The sequence below is a fragment of the Amia ocellicauda genome, chromosome 20 (assembly GCF_036373705.1).
Source record: "Amia ocellicauda isolate fAmiCal2 chromosome 20, fAmiCal2.hap1, whole genome shotgun sequence".
NCBI classification, from domain to species: Eukaryota; Metazoa; Chordata; class Actinopteri; order Amiiformes; family Amiidae; genus Amia; species Amia ocellicauda.
Genome location: NC_089869.1, coordinates 24,946,291 through 24,961,452, shown reverse-complemented (window position 1 = coordinate 24,961,452; position 15,162 = coordinate 24,946,291). Strand labels below are relative to the sequence as shown.

Here is a 15,162-nt window from a genome sequence, read left to right as displayed (position 1 = left end):
ACGAATGTAAAACAATGTATATGAACTGTATATTTTAGCTATGCACTTGGGTTATTTTGAACATGTAATTGTAGCAGGTTTTGATCTGTAATTCTATACTGTAATATTTCACTTTTGTATTGCTCTTATATTCTGTAAGCCTCCGTGGACGTAGCGTCTGCTAAGAAAGACATTAACTGTGGGAATGTAAAACAACCTGGTAATGTGATGCAGAAGAGGTGTTTCTGGGCTACAATACTGAGCAATATTTCACCCAGTATCTCTAATGGCCCCAGCACTATATTTCAGACACCACAGCGGTTATATTTAAAGAGTGATCCCGTCAGTGGCCGTGGTCCTACCGGTGTGACCTGGCGCCCTCTAGTGTTGCGATGAAGAACAGTTTGCGATACTGCCAGTTTGCACTTGGTTGTTTCGATGACCATTATATTGTATTATACAAGCAAAGCACTGCTGTAAACTAGAGACTCTCTCTGTGCTTGTCTCCACAATCCGTTTCACATAGAGCACGAAAGAAGAGAGAGCAATCAAACACCTTCATGAGTTTCCAAAAAGAGACTTGTGGCGCCGTGAGCCTGGATGTGTTAGATGTGACAATGGCGGCTCTGTAACGAGATTAAGTGAGAGTTTATTCGCATTGATGGATTGAAACATTTTATTTCAACACCTTTAAAGTGAGGAGTGCTAATTAAACACAATAGACCATAGCATGAAGACGCAGGGCTGGTTTCATACCATTTCCGTCTTGAAATAAAACATTTATTTGGTGCTGCTTTCTCACAGGAACTGCCGGGTTTATTACTATTATCATTATTATTATCATTATTATTACTATCATTATTAATATAATTATTATTAGATCGCACCTGTAACAGTCAGCAGCAGCGTACAGCCCATTGTCCCTCGCCCTGTGAATCCGGGGCCTCACTGTATTTTAATATTTATTCAATGTATTGACATTATTATTACATTTATCAGCAGACACCCTTATCCGGCGTGATATACAATTGTTACGATACAATGCAATGATGTCACTTTGGTTGGACAGTTTCACAGTTGTGTGGCAGCAGCTCATGAGTGCAGCACGTTTGTAACAAAGTCTCCTCCGGAGCGCCATGCACTCCCGCTCCCGGGCTGACGGGACTCCGGGTCCGGGCTTTACTTCTCGCTCCTCCTGAGCCCGCTGTCTCCTGTGCTGAGGATGTGGACTCGCTGATTGGCTGCAAGCTGCTCGGGGTCTGTAGACCGTGTCGCTGATTGGCTGCAAGCTGCTCGGGGTCTGTAGACCGTGTCGCTGATTGGCTGCAGAGTGCTCGGGCTCTGTGCCGCGCCGCTGATTGGCTGCAGAGTGCTCGGGCTCTGTGCCGCGCCGCTGATTGGCTGCAGGCCGCCCGGGCTCGGTGAGGTGCCTGTGCGTGTTCACACCTTGGCAGTGCCGAGCGGAGCCGCAGAGAGGATGCGGCGCGGAGAGCCCCGTGTCTCCACAGCGGACCAGTAAGAGCCCCGTGTCTCCACAGCGGACCAGTACGAGCCCCGTGTCTCCCCAGCGGACCAGTACGAGCCCAGGAGCGCCGCGCTGCTCTTGCCTTTCTCCCTCCTCCTGCTGTCTGGAGGGCTGGACTTCTGACTAACGCAAAGCATTCAGGAAAGTTTTCAGTTGGTGTTTCATCACATTCACCACTTTTTCAGCTGCTGTTTTTTTTCCTGCTGCCTGTGTAACGAGGAATTTACAAACCAGCAGAAGAAAGCACGGATTTCTGTATTTTCTGTATCTGCACTCGGATATCAATGGTCAGACAGGCGTCCTGGCATTGCCACTCTTCAGTGAAACTTTGATGCTGAAAGACGCGAGAACACTGTGAGCCCCGGACCCTGTGCAGACACGCAGCCGGGCAGCGATGCCCTCCCGGCGGATCCGTGCTCTCGTCGCGCTGCTGCTGGCGTGCGGCTCCGGACTCTCCCGAGCAGGTAGGACCGACACACCTGTGCGGCTGTCCCTCACACACACAGCGAGGTGTGTCAATTAGTGCACACTCATTAGTGCTGAGTGCTCATTAGAGAAGTGTCAGCTCTGAAGTTTGACAGGCACCCGGGTATCCCAGTCCTCAACCCAGCGGTGGAATCATGTCCATGACGTAGTCCAGTGTGCCAGTGTGGTGCACATGCAGGGCCATGCAGGAGGAAGTGCCAGGCGCTGTGCTGCCCAAGCGCTGCTCAGACAGCCGGTCTGCACACTGATCCGTCCCCGGGTGTAGCGGCACAGAGCCGGGTCTCTCACAGCACTGAGCCGGACCCGGACTGTCTCACCTTCATCAGAGCCCGTCTCTGAAGCGAGCCTTTCACCAGGACAGGATGCGTCTGACCTTTCGTTCTTCGTTTTATTGAGGCTTGTCTATATCTGAATGTCTAAAGAATAAAATACACCCACATATATAAGGAATGAGTTATGCATCATCTGTCCACCTGTTTCAAGTTGAAAGGTGATCAGAATTGTCCTCAGTGATACAATAGGCAAACGGCGCATGTATTGCGATGTGCGGAGCAGCAGACGGGTCAGATGTCCGTTGATTTAGGAAAGGAAAGGTCACTGAAGCCGGTACACACAGACCAGTTTACCCCACTACTGCCTCAAGACACATATGTCTGTCCTTTAGCAATGTACACCGAGTCATTAAAACAAAGCCTTATGTTACACAGATATGACAAGTTATTTATCAAATTATTTCTTTAGAATATTGAGTTATCATTAGATATTCAGAAAATGCACGACATGTCCATAATTTGTCCCGTGTGAATGGCTTATGGGCTTTTATTTCAGGGTATGTGGTCACATATTGAGACGCAGGCAGTGCTGGCGTGACAGACGGGCTCTGTGCGGGTCCCAGTGCGGGTCCCAGTGCGGGTCCCAGTGCGGGTCCCAGTGCGGGTCCCAGTGCGTGCTGTTACACAGTACAGCACAGTCGCATCTCCTCTCCCTGCTGCAGCAATGTGCCCTGTCCATCAATCCCTCTGTGTTTACTACAGAGCGCTGTACGGATTGAAAACTAATAAAGAACACATAAATAAACCTTAAAGAATCAAATAAAATAATACATTAGGCACGGAGCATAGAAAAATAAAAACTCCTAGGGTGGCAGATTGTTACAGGAGAGTCTGTGGGGTCTAGTGGTTGCCTCCCCTCCAGGCAATACAATTCATTGCTATAAGAAATGTTATTGAAATGCATTTTAGCAGGGTAAACTGCACACGCGGCGTGAGATCAACGACTATGGACTATAGGCAGCACGGATGTGTTATACAACATGTTTAAAATAAGCCCTACTAGCATATATTTTTTACTTAATAAAATTGCTAATTGTTGCGTAAATGTACTGTTTGAACATCATTGTTTGCAGGGAGGGCTTCAGGATGCTATGAGTTTAACACAACTTCCTTGTTTACTGACTCATCGAGATCATGACAGCAGTGCTTAGCATCAGGGGTCAATAGTCCGGCTGTTTCTTTTTACAGACATGTAACTTTTACATTTAGGTAACTTTTTTAGTTTTCCGCAATTGAAGTAAGGAAATTATTTTTGACAGGCAGTGGAATCTTTCTCTGTACACCTTTCCGCACAGGTGAAGGGAGAGATGCGCTCTCTCCGGTCAGCTGACAGCCTCCAGCCCAGCTGCTCACGCTGCTTTGCTTTGTTTAATACAACAATAATCACAATCACAGGCTCTCACACACTTACACTATAATGAGTGCAATTAACGTACGCGTAATTCAGTTTAAATGCCCACTTCCAAACAATGACAAAACAGTGCATGGATATGAGCATGTATCCCTCGCACAGGTCCACAGCGTGGTTTGTGCAGATTGGGTCTCGTCAGCAGGGACTGGGCAGCTTCACCACTGAGGGGAAAGATGATGGTGCAAAGCAAACCTGCTCGAGTCAGCCAAGAATCAATACTGGATCGAAAAATCACATTTCAGCAGGACAATAACCCAAAGCACAAGTATTGACTCAGGGGGCTGAATACTTACGCGACTGGTAAATTTCAATGTCTGCATTTTATGCGCAGGTTTTGGTGATAAACATCCTTAACATATAACAGTGTTAAGTTTAATCATTAGAGTTTCGAATAAGAAAGTTAATTTCATAATGTGGTTTAAATTATTTGTAATTAATCAGAATATGAAATATTTGGTAGTGGGTGAATACCTTTGCTAGGCACTGTATATACTATAATATATATTATAATCAAACTACTGTGGGTTAATACATGTTTCTAAGATGAAATGGTATCTTCACTAAGCTGTTCCTGTGGATATTCTGTACAACCATCAAGCACTGATAAGCTGTTAGAAATTTAAAATGCAGCATATCTTCCCCGTAATGTGTGAACTTGTGAAAATGTATAGTCGTTTATTTTGTTTTCATGTTCAATAGCACAGCACGCTGTCCAAGAAAAGGCTTTAATTGAAACGGGTGAAAATCCTGTTTCGCACCATATGGAGTGTCTGTCTCCTGCGAGCGCCGGACGCTCCACAGAGGAAACGGTGAAACAGCGAGAGGCTGGCGACGCCACAGGGCCGTCCCAGGACCCTGCGTGTTGTCGGAGCAAAATCCACTTTTCTCATCCAGTTGCTTATTTTCCCCAAGCAGAGCCCCGGCGGCTCAGAGAGGCTCTGTGGGCGAGTCTGTCGGGGGTCAGCCCTGCACACAGCCCCGCCTGTAGGAAGGGTAACACGGGGGGAATCGGCAACAGGCACTAAGCTCTTTGTTCATACGTCCTTCATTCTCAATCAGAGCGACATGGGAGCCGAGACGGAGGCTTTAATAGAGTACATTTTCTGTTTGAAAAATAAACAACAACAGTATTTCCATTCTTATCAATTTTTAACTATTATTGAAATTAAAAACACAGAACTGTGCATCTGTGAGAGTCTTGCTTAGCTGTGATTTTCATTGTTTTAGTTTTTTTGGGTAATTTTATGGATGTTCTCATTCTTAAAATCAGACCTGCCTTGATTGTCAGCGGGCATCATGTCAGAGGCAGAATAGAGCAGGCCTGGTGAGAGAGGCAGGGCAGAGCAGTGCCTGCCAATGAGGAGAGGAGCTGTGTCCCGGTCAGGCCTGCACTCGTCCTCTAACAGGCACAACTACCGGCTACATTAATAGAGACAGTGAAGATTATAATAATAATAATAATAATAATAATAATAATAATAATAATAATAACAATAAAACAGTATGTGAGCAGAACCAAGTGGCCGGCTGTGACCGTGTTCCTCATCATGGTGTTCCTGATTTCTGCTGAGCACACGCCCGTGCAGGGGTTGTGTAGCGCACGCGTTTCCTGGCTGACACGCCTATTGAAAACAGTTTTCAGATTGCTTCCTCTCTATCCCTCGCTCTCGGGGGTGCTGTAGTGAAAGAGCAGTGTGGAACCCGTGGCCTGAGAAGCGTCCATAAGAGGGCGGCTGACGGCACAGTGGAGGGCCGGGGTGGGCACAGGTGGGTGCGGTGCAGTGCTGGGGTCCTGCCTGAGGAAGAGGCAATGAGAATGGGCCTCTCAGCTGTCATGTCATGCAGGGATGGTTTACGACCGTGGCTCTGTGAGTTAGCGAGGCACCGACGCCGGGCTGAGTGAAACGGGCTGCACTTGAAGAGGCTCCAACGCCTCCTGGCTGACCACAGCAGTGCATTAGTTTTACAGCTGATTTGGGACCAGCCGTGAACAAGGAGGATTATTTGCGTCTTCTCACTGTACTGTATTATTCATTGGTGTAAAGTGACTGTCTTTAATATTTTAAACATGTTTACGATGTTGAGATCCCTGCCAGAGCGGTCTAAACACACCCCGGTCTGCAGGGCCATTGACAGGGGCCTGTGCTGCCGGGGCCTTGGCCACTCTGACACCGCAAACTGAATCGCACACTGTCATAGGAATGAGATTTCGGGCCCTTGTGAGATAACTGACTACAATGGAGGTACCCAGCCTTGAGCCTGTTCGTGAGCAGCAACTGGAGATGCTGGTGCGTGTTAATCGCTTACACTCAGGGAGGGAGCGTGGTCATTAGGACTCATTGCTAATAACAAAGTGTGGTTTTATGAGGGGACAGGACACGTGGGAAAGACCCTCCACACTCAGTACAACAGCTGGGAGGCACAGGCTACAAGCCACGTTACTTCATCTTCCTCTTCCCATTCTTCTCAGCAGAGTGAAGATCCCAGAGGCCAGATGGGGCGTCATATACAGAGCTGGGAATAATATCTCGATGGGGTTCTTTTGTGCTTCTTCTGAATGGAGAGTCTAAGCTTTGAAAAAGGCTTTTCTCTGTAGGTGTGGGGGAGGTTGCCAGTATGTGTGTGTGCGGGTGTGTGTTAGTGTTTGTGGGGGTGCATTTGTGAGTGAAAGTTAGCGTTTGTGAGTGAGCATTAGTGTTAGTTTTCGTGTGAGTGTGAGTGAGTGAGTGTGATTATGTGGGTGCGGTTGGGTGAGTGGACAAACCGTTCAGTTGACAATCGAGGTGTTTGAAATGCTCCCCTGTGCTGCAGTCAGTATTAGTCAGTTTAGACAGTGTTTGCGATGCTAGTCTTCCTGTCAAAGATGAATTGATGTTGAGAAGGGTGTCTGTGTGAGGGCGATGGTGCCAGTCTGTCCCGAGGAGGCAGGTCGTCGGTGCGATGTGGAGCAGCGTTTCCACTCATAGCCACGCAAGCCCAGCCGAGACCCACAGAGGGCTTCCTCTCTGGCAGACTGACAACTCATGCCTGAGCACTGGAGATATTGTTGTGTCTTGTTTTGTTTTTACAGCTTCACAACACAATATGCCATGTGGGAAGCCTAAACAGGCGTCTGAATTGAAGACGCATTCGGGTTGTTTTTGTTCCATGGCAAAAGTGTGACGTGAAGCAGACTTCCGCAGTGAGGGATGCTCTGTGGTGTGTCGGTGCGTTTTGTAGTTGTTGTTTTTTGTGTTGAAACAGTATATTAATAAAATACATTCCTGTGAAATAATACTGCTGTCTAGGAACAGATGTGATGTTAGGACACTTCGCTGGGTCTGAAATGAGTTTTTTTACTCTTTCTTCATCTTCTAAGCCAGGCTTTGTCTTTAAAGGTGTGTTTAGTTCACAGGCAGATCGATTAGGGCTGAGACAAGCTGTGTCCTGAACCCCACCCCCACCTCCCAACAACTCCCACTGCCCCTCTCCTCTTTCACTGCCTCATCCCCTCCCTTTTCTTTTACCCTTTCCACCTATTAATTATGTGTCTCTATCTCTTTCCCTCTCCTGCTCACCCCCCCTCCTTCTCTCTCTCTCTCACTCTCTCTCTTTCTGCTTCCCCCTTTTCTCTCTGTTCTTCAGGAGTTCAGGAATTGCTTCTGTATAAGAAGCGTGGAAAATCACATTTCTCCAAGTTAAATGCTCATTATCTCCATCTGCCTCGGGGTTGATCTTCCTTGCTGTGACCACCAGAGCTGCAGAAAGGGCTTCTTAACATAACAGAGCAGCTGTGAGGGAATGAGGAGGACCTCCGTGGTGTCAAACACGCCGGGACAGAGGGGCGCAGTGCTGCCCCCGGCCCGGCCTCGCCCCGTACACACTGCTGGCACATGTTCTGAGAAATATCTAGATTTGATGAGTGAGAGGATCAGAATCAGAGATAATAAGAGATAATAAGAGGGAATAATGCAGACACGTTTCTACAATGAACTCACTCTTCTTTTAACCTTTGCATCCAGACATCAGCTCTGCTCTCCAGTGAGGATGTGTTGTAGTCTGGCCTGCGCTTGGATAGCAGATGAACCTTCCTGTGTAGTGCAGGAGTTAGCAAGGCGTTGTTGACATGTGTAGCTGGACTCGGGGAGTTGCTGTTGTAGATATGCTGGGCAGTGGCTTTGTGCATCTCCCTGCCTGTCAGATGCTGTTTTAGTCTTGTGCTGCTGAAAACTCAGGCTGCTGCAGCTCTGAGCCACGCAGAGGGGCATGTCGGGGGGGCGGGAGTGTGTCTGAGGGCCGCCGCGTGGGTGGGCCAGTTGGTGTGCCATTGCCAGGTAGCCCCCTCGTATTCATCCAGCTCGGCCTCCCGTCCTAACCCCCTGCCATCATCCCCCAGGCTGCCCCTGCTGTTCCCCACCCTGACCCGCTGCACAGGTGCCCTGGCAGGCGGAAGGAGGAGACAGGCCAGCGGAGCCCCGGGGTGCCCCTGTAACGACTTTCTTCTCTGCTTCTAGTTTCACTGCACACCAGCAGCTCAGCGTTTCTACTGCAGCTCCTAATAAATGCAGAGCGACTTTGTTACCTTGTGAAGGATTGCTGTGTTTGTCTAATTGAATGCGTGCATGTGCACCTGTGTGCATGTGTGTGCATGTGCGTGTGTGTGTGTGTTCAATATCCCGAGCACTCCAGGTCAGATTTACACCCACAGCTGAAGACACGGCGGCATCTCGGTGGGACACCGGTGGGCTCTAGCTTCCCTTCTGGGCTCTTCAGAAAGCCGGTCACTTCCAAATAAGAAATGCCCTTTTAATCCCTCTTTTCACTAGTACTTTAAACCTTTTATTCCTCACCTCCAGCTCAGAAAGCCTGAGTCCTTATAAGTGTTCACTCGCTCGGAGACTAATCTTAGGAGCTGGATTCCCCTGAATTCCCACACTGCAGTTTTATCGCACAGACACTGCGTGCCAAGGACGTTTCTGTGATATATCCCCTCAGCATTAGCCTTTATTTCTGTAACGCTGCTTCCTCCTGCTTCTTCTTATAGTTGGTATCATTGTGAATAATAATGACAATAATAACATTTTCTCTGTTCCTCTGTTCTGGTGTTTTGTGTGTTTTCCCAAAAAATTGCTAATTGACAGGCAGTTAAACAAATCTTATTTCACTACCATTTTACTCCCATTTGAAATGCAAATTGCATCTCAGGGTCCTGGCCATTGACATGCTGATGAAGTGTCTCCTGTGGATGTTGTTAATGTGCAGCTCGGTGTTTGTACAGGTAAATGAAGCAGCACTGACTCGAATGCAATGCAAAACAAAACAAAACCGTGTTTGAAGTGTCAGGCCATGCAAAGCTGTCCGACCAGTGAGTGTCTATCAGTCTCTGTCTTTAATTTCTCCTGCTGCTCGTCAGTGTGTGTGTGCTGCGGCTGTGGGTGTGTGTCCTGCGCCTGCTGTGAGAATGTGTTAGGCTCAGACGTAGACACACAGACACAGGCCGCTCAGTGTCACCAGCGTGGGTGTGTGACTCCGGTTGACAGCTACAGATAAGATCCCAGTCTGGCGCCGGCCCTTCAAGCCTCTTACCTGCTGATAAACAGATGGGCTGCGGTCCTGACCTCCCTCCGGCAGGTTCTTAAAGACGCAGACACACTCCTGCCCTCTCTGAGATGCAGCTCTGGTTTCCAGCGTGTTCGGATGCCATGAAGGCAGACGGACAGGCAGCCTAAGCCGAGACTGCAGTGTTGAGAGCTGAAGGTCACGGAGAGCAGTGGCTCCTACTGTCTCCAGAGGCCATGCTGCGGAGAGCGAGGCCTGGGCCGGCCTGTGCAGATCTGCCCAGCTATCTGCCAGCCCGTATGGGAAATCATTTTCTACAATAACCTCACTTTAGTTTCCGTGTGAGCTGACACATCCCTTAAACCTTGAAGCTGGAATCTGTATAGTGAATGATCATTGTTACATGTGTGTGTATCTGTCTCTCTATATTTCTGTATATATTGTAATAGCTCAATGTGCTGTAGTTAAGTTAAAGAAAGAAGGGTTGTTATTTATCCCTCAGTGAGAGGAGAGACAGACAGACAGACAGCCTACCCACACTGCCTGCCCACTCTGGGCCGTGATGCTCAGAACTGTTTCATTTCCCAGCATCTGAGCGGAGCTTTCCCTGGAGAAGAGCCAGAACGATAAATGTATCATAACAGACACACATTAAGTGTGCTGAGGTGTAGGATATATTAAAGCATTTATATTGATAGATAGATTTGCTTAGACACAGAGAAATAGACAAATCAATCTATAAAGCACACAGAGATGCCGCTCAGTGCGGACGGACAGATAGCCCCTGTGCCGCTGTTTGTTTGGTTACTGGCCACCGACGCTCTTCTGAAGAGGTGGATGGCAGTAATGCACTCAGGGAGCAGAGTTTATAAATCTCTCCCACAAAGACTCCGCCGCTGATCTGGGCATTAGCACAACAATTTACACATCTGTCCCAGAGGCAGGGGGATGGAGACGCAAAGCTAATTAGAAGAGGATTGAGTGTGTGGCCTCTGACAGCAGCCCTGTGTCAGAGCTGGCCTCTCACCCACGCTCCCGAGGAGGCAGCGCACCGGCGGCAGTAAACCTCCATGCTGGGTGTTTTATTCCATTTGGAAATAAGGGATTGAAATAGATTAATATCAAGGGCACAATGTGCAATACACTATTATCACTTTATTTCCTACACTGAAATGCACGTCTACAGCAACAGCACGTTGGCGTTTATGTAATGTTCCACATGCCACAGCCGACCCCGTGGGCAGTATGGAAACACATCGATATCTCACAGTGATCTCACACATCCCAGCATGGGAACTCAACGGCTGCTTAAGGAAGTCAGACTGGCACTGAAGCCCGGATGGCGTTGGCAAGGGAGACTCGCAGCTCCAGGCTGAAGCGGCAATGTGCTGATGGAGATCTGGGCTGAATCGCTGAGTGGCCAGTCCTGCTGCGAACAGAAGGAGCTGCGCAGTGGGGGATCCCGCTCAGCTGCTCGTCCGAGAGGAGGAATTCTGCAGAGATGCACAAATGCATTTCTTTGATGGAATTTGCCGGACTCTCATCAGTGGAACGAGCCGTAATAAGGTGTTATTCCGTCATGTATTTCACAGTGATGAGAACAGTCTGATACTGCTGAGAAATGATGACCATCGGTCAGCGCCACTTGACCAGCCTGGCTGCAGAGCCTGAGGGACACATTGTTAGATCAGGACTCGATGGGTAGAGAGAGAACGTGAACATCGGAGCAGTTCAATAGTCATTGATTAAAATGACTCGCTCACAGGACACGAGGAGACTAGCTGGAATCTGTGTCATATTTTGACCGCAGAAAGTACTAGAGAACTGTGTTCAACCAATATAAGGAGCAGCTAGAGTTTGGTCCTGTCTCTGTTTGCAGTGAGCTATCCACTGCAATAATCAAATCATGTGCAACTCCAGGCCTTGTGGACCCACATGCCTTCAGGAAGGACGGGTTTGTTCTCTCAGATCAGCCTCTCCCCGCAGCTCCTCAGCCCTGTGGACACTCTCTCAGCAGCCTGCCCAGAGCTCCTCTTCCTGTCTGTCTGTGAGAAGAGTCATTTTTAGTCCTTTATTCTATTGTTCGACTTCGAATAGCCTTCAGATCACAGCTGAGAACTCGGGAGAGCTTCTCTTTGCTGCGATAATCGACCTGACAGTGCTTTCCTGCAACTTCAGTGAAAGAGGTGCTTTATTTGTCTTGCCCTGAATTCCTAGAAAACACACACTCTACACAAAGAGGACAGGGGAGGAGACGGAAGTAGTCTGAGGACTGTGGAAACCGTTGAAGCATTTGTCTGTGGATGGTTCTCTCTTCTTCCTGCAGAGACAGGAGCTGTGTGACCTGGCTGTCCAATCTTGCGGGGTTGGGTATGTTCTGTCCCCATCATGACTAGGTTTGAGGTGAGATATTTCATGTCATAATGCTGGGTGTGATACACAGTGGCACACCTCAGTGCCAGAGACTTAGCTGAATGAATGGATGCTGAGGAGCAGGACTGAAGGGATGATGGTGTGAACACAGCAGTGCTGGTCCTCTCGTGCCGCCTGCTACTCAGCACAGGGTGCAGTGCGGGGGACAGGACTCTGTCAGGACAGCGGGGACATTAGCCTGAGAATGGCCCTCCAGAGACCTGGGCTGGGCACTCGCTGCTGGAGGTCAGTAGCCCCATATCGACTGCACTGCAGGCAGCCAGGGAGGTGCAGATGCAGTATTGGAGCACAAAGGGTTTTCTCTCTGTAAGAAAGGAATTCCTTTTCTTCCTGGTCGAGGAGCAGAACTAAGTGCTCCTCCCCCGCAGTGTCCACGGAACCGTGGCCCTGTGGCCCTGACTCTCTGTGCTCTCCGTGTGTGGGAAGGCTGGCCGGGTGTCAGGGTGGGACTGCAGCTGGTAATTGAGTGGGAGGGGCTGACACTGTCTTGATGGACTCCTGAGGTCAGAGATCATTGAATGACCATTGCCATGATACAGATCTAGATATGTTAACTGCTTCACCAGAATATCTGAGCTCTGTTATTCGGACTGAACTCTGAAAGTACCTCAGTCGTGAAACTGGAGTTAGGCTTTCTGATTAGTTTGAGGGTTTTTCTCTGTAGCATCTGTTGATGCTAAAAAATGTAGTCAATTAGCACAACCAACTGAAAGTCACAAGATCTTTGTAACACATTGGCTATGATTGAAATGGCTGACAGCTGTAACTGTTTCAGCTGAAATGTCTTCACTATGATAACCTTTTCAGAATGAGGCTCAACAGATCACAGTCTGGTCTTCAGTATTTCCACTGTTTGTATGCACTGCCATTGCATTGCAGCTCCTACAGAGAAGGAATCACATGTTTGGTGCAGCTGTATGCCCTTGCAACGGAAAGAGAAAATATAAGTATGTTTTGGAAAACTTGATGTCAAACATGTTATGTCAAACAAAGGCTATTGTGCTGAGCTGGAAAGCTGCTTCTGCTGTCTGACTTGTCTTAATATCTGTGTGGGGAGCAGTGTATTTGATAGATTTATGTTTTTAATAAAGGCAGCGCATCGGTCAGCCCCCTGCTCTGACCCCGTGTGTGGCTGCAGTGTGCTTTTTCATTTTTGGTTTATCCCAGGATTATCGCACCCTAATCCACCTCGCCACATAATTCAGATTAGGTTTTGATTGTGCTTATTCCCTATTCACAAAATGGATTGCAGTGGTCCACTTTCCAGCCCAGAATTGATTAAACTCCAACTGCTGTCCCAGATTGCACAAAGTCTTTTGCTTTTTCAATGAATATATTTATTGTTATTCATGGGACTGCCGTCAAATGGAGGGAGCAGGGCCGCTGTCTGAGCCCACGGTGCCTCCGCGGTGTGGCAGCCTGGCACAGGGAGGCTCTGGACTGTGTTTTGTGAGAGTGCCAGAGAGGTGAACCGCCTGTTTCTTCACACAGGACTCTGGGCCACATTCACATCATTCACGCTGGCCCTGTGCTTGACATTCAGAGGGTCCTGAGAGGCACACGGTGAGATCTCTACCTGCCCTTAACAGAGATAAGACCCCAGCAAGATGAGAGATTGTTGCCTGTGCAGAAGACGTGCTCAGCAGCAGACAGACAGGAGATGCCAGTTCTGCACTGTTCAGTCTGCACTGAGACAGTTTTGTGCTGAATGAAAACTTACAGGCCTGTTAAACTCATGGTGAGGACCTTCAGGCTTCGCACTTGTCAAGTTAAATGTGTCTGGGTTCCTTCAGTGTAATGTCTCAAATTAAGTCTCAAAGTGCGTAGATGTACAGGGTCTGTCAGCTGCATTTATCCACTGACTTCCCTGCCCGTGGCCCTGTGTTCCCTCTCTTTTTCTGTCCCTTCAGAGCTCTGCACTAATCGCCTGTTAAATAATTTAAATAATTTAGGACCAAGGGGCTTCAATTATGCATTAATTTACATTAGTAATTTGAAGCAGAGGGCTAAATGCTCTGAGTTATCGTAATGGGCCCCAGTAGGATAACTCTCCTACCTAGGAGCACGCCGCTCCACAGACCACTGAAACCCACAGTGTAACATGGCAGCCCAGACGCAGCCCAGACACGGACGTCCTGCTGGGTGCCACGGTTATCGCTATCCCATAAAACACTCCTGAGGAAACTACTTAAACTAAGAAAGAAGACCTGGCTGAGTTTTATGAAGCTGTAAAGAGATGACCTTTTCCATCTGCACTTTGCACAGGGCGGCTTACCCCCCCAGGGTCCGGGCAGTGAGTGCCAGGGGGCGGCCCCGTCAGCAGACACAGGCCTGGCATCTGCACGGCTGCAGACAGCGCGAAGAAGCTGCACAACTGGGCTCAGAAACTGAACACACAAGAGGTGGAGAGCCAGTCTCGGGGGAACAGCGGTCAGGTCTGGCCCCAGGGGCCATTGGCAACGCAGGGCAGTTCAGGGCCGTCCCTCACCGCCTCGCCCGGCGTGGCATCACATGAAGTTTTTATTTGTTTATTATTTTCTTTCCCCATGTAGATATTAATAAACTGGTGTGTATTTGGAGCTTTACACGGGGTAGAAATCTTTGCTCTGGAGTACAAAGCTGTGCCATAAAAAAAAAGATTTTTCATTTATTTTTTCTATCAGTTTAGCTGCAGGCGGCGTGCTGATAAAAGGGCTCTCTATTTCCCTAATTTAAAACACAAACCTCTTAACTGCCATGCAGACAACGGTGGATTCCTCAGGAGCCGCTATTTCTGTATGCTGTGTCTGCCTGTCTGCCCACTACATTTGTCCCGACACAGTCTTCACAAACTCTCTCCTGTGCCTGTATGAATAAATCAAATGAAATTAAGGCAATAAGCGCGTGTGTGATAGACCAGGCCACTCGACCCTCCTCCACTATTGTTCACGTTTAAATGTGAGAAGTTTTTGAGCACTGTGTTGTTAGAGACATTGTGTCGGTGTTTGAAATCATTGAGCTCCCAGGGGACGCACACAACGAACAGAGGATGGGGTGTTAATGAAGGAGAGAGAGAGAGAGAGAGATGCACAGAAGCCCAGCATCGTGTCATAAGGAGCATCACTGTTGCATCAGAGTTCCGTCTCTGCCAATGTTCACCTGGTATTGCTGGTAGTATCTGTTGTTTGGTTGTATTTATAAAAGTTTAACTGTGACATGTTGCTGCGCTTCACTGTCCCTCTGGGTGCTGGTCCACTGTGTCACCAGACTGGACACTTTGCTGTCCCTGTGGGTGCTGGTCCACTGTGTCACCAGACTGGACACTTTGCTGTCCCTCTGGGTGCTGGTCCACTGTGTCACCAGACTGGACACTTTGCTGTCCCTGTGGGTGCTGGTCCACTGTGTCACCAGACTGGACACTTTGCTATCCCTCTGGGTGCTGGTCCACTGTGTCACCAGACTGGACACTTTGCTGTCCC

General features: G+C 48.6%; 1 protein-coding gene across 1 annotated transcript in view; it reads left to right on the top strand.

Annotated features, from left to right (window-relative positions):
* Window positions 1-1,388: 1,388 nt before the first annotated feature.
* unc5b (unc-5 netrin receptor B) overlaps window positions 1,389-15,162 on the top strand; it is a 42,529-nt gene continuing 28,755 nt past the window's right edge. Inside the window, exon 1 of the mRNA XM_066693114.1 lies at window positions 1,389-1,968. Coding sequence (XP_066549211.1) covers window positions 1,899-1,968 — 70 coding nt within the window. The 5' untranslated portion in view covers window positions 1,389-1,898. The remainder of the gene's footprint in view (window positions 1,969-15,162) is intronic.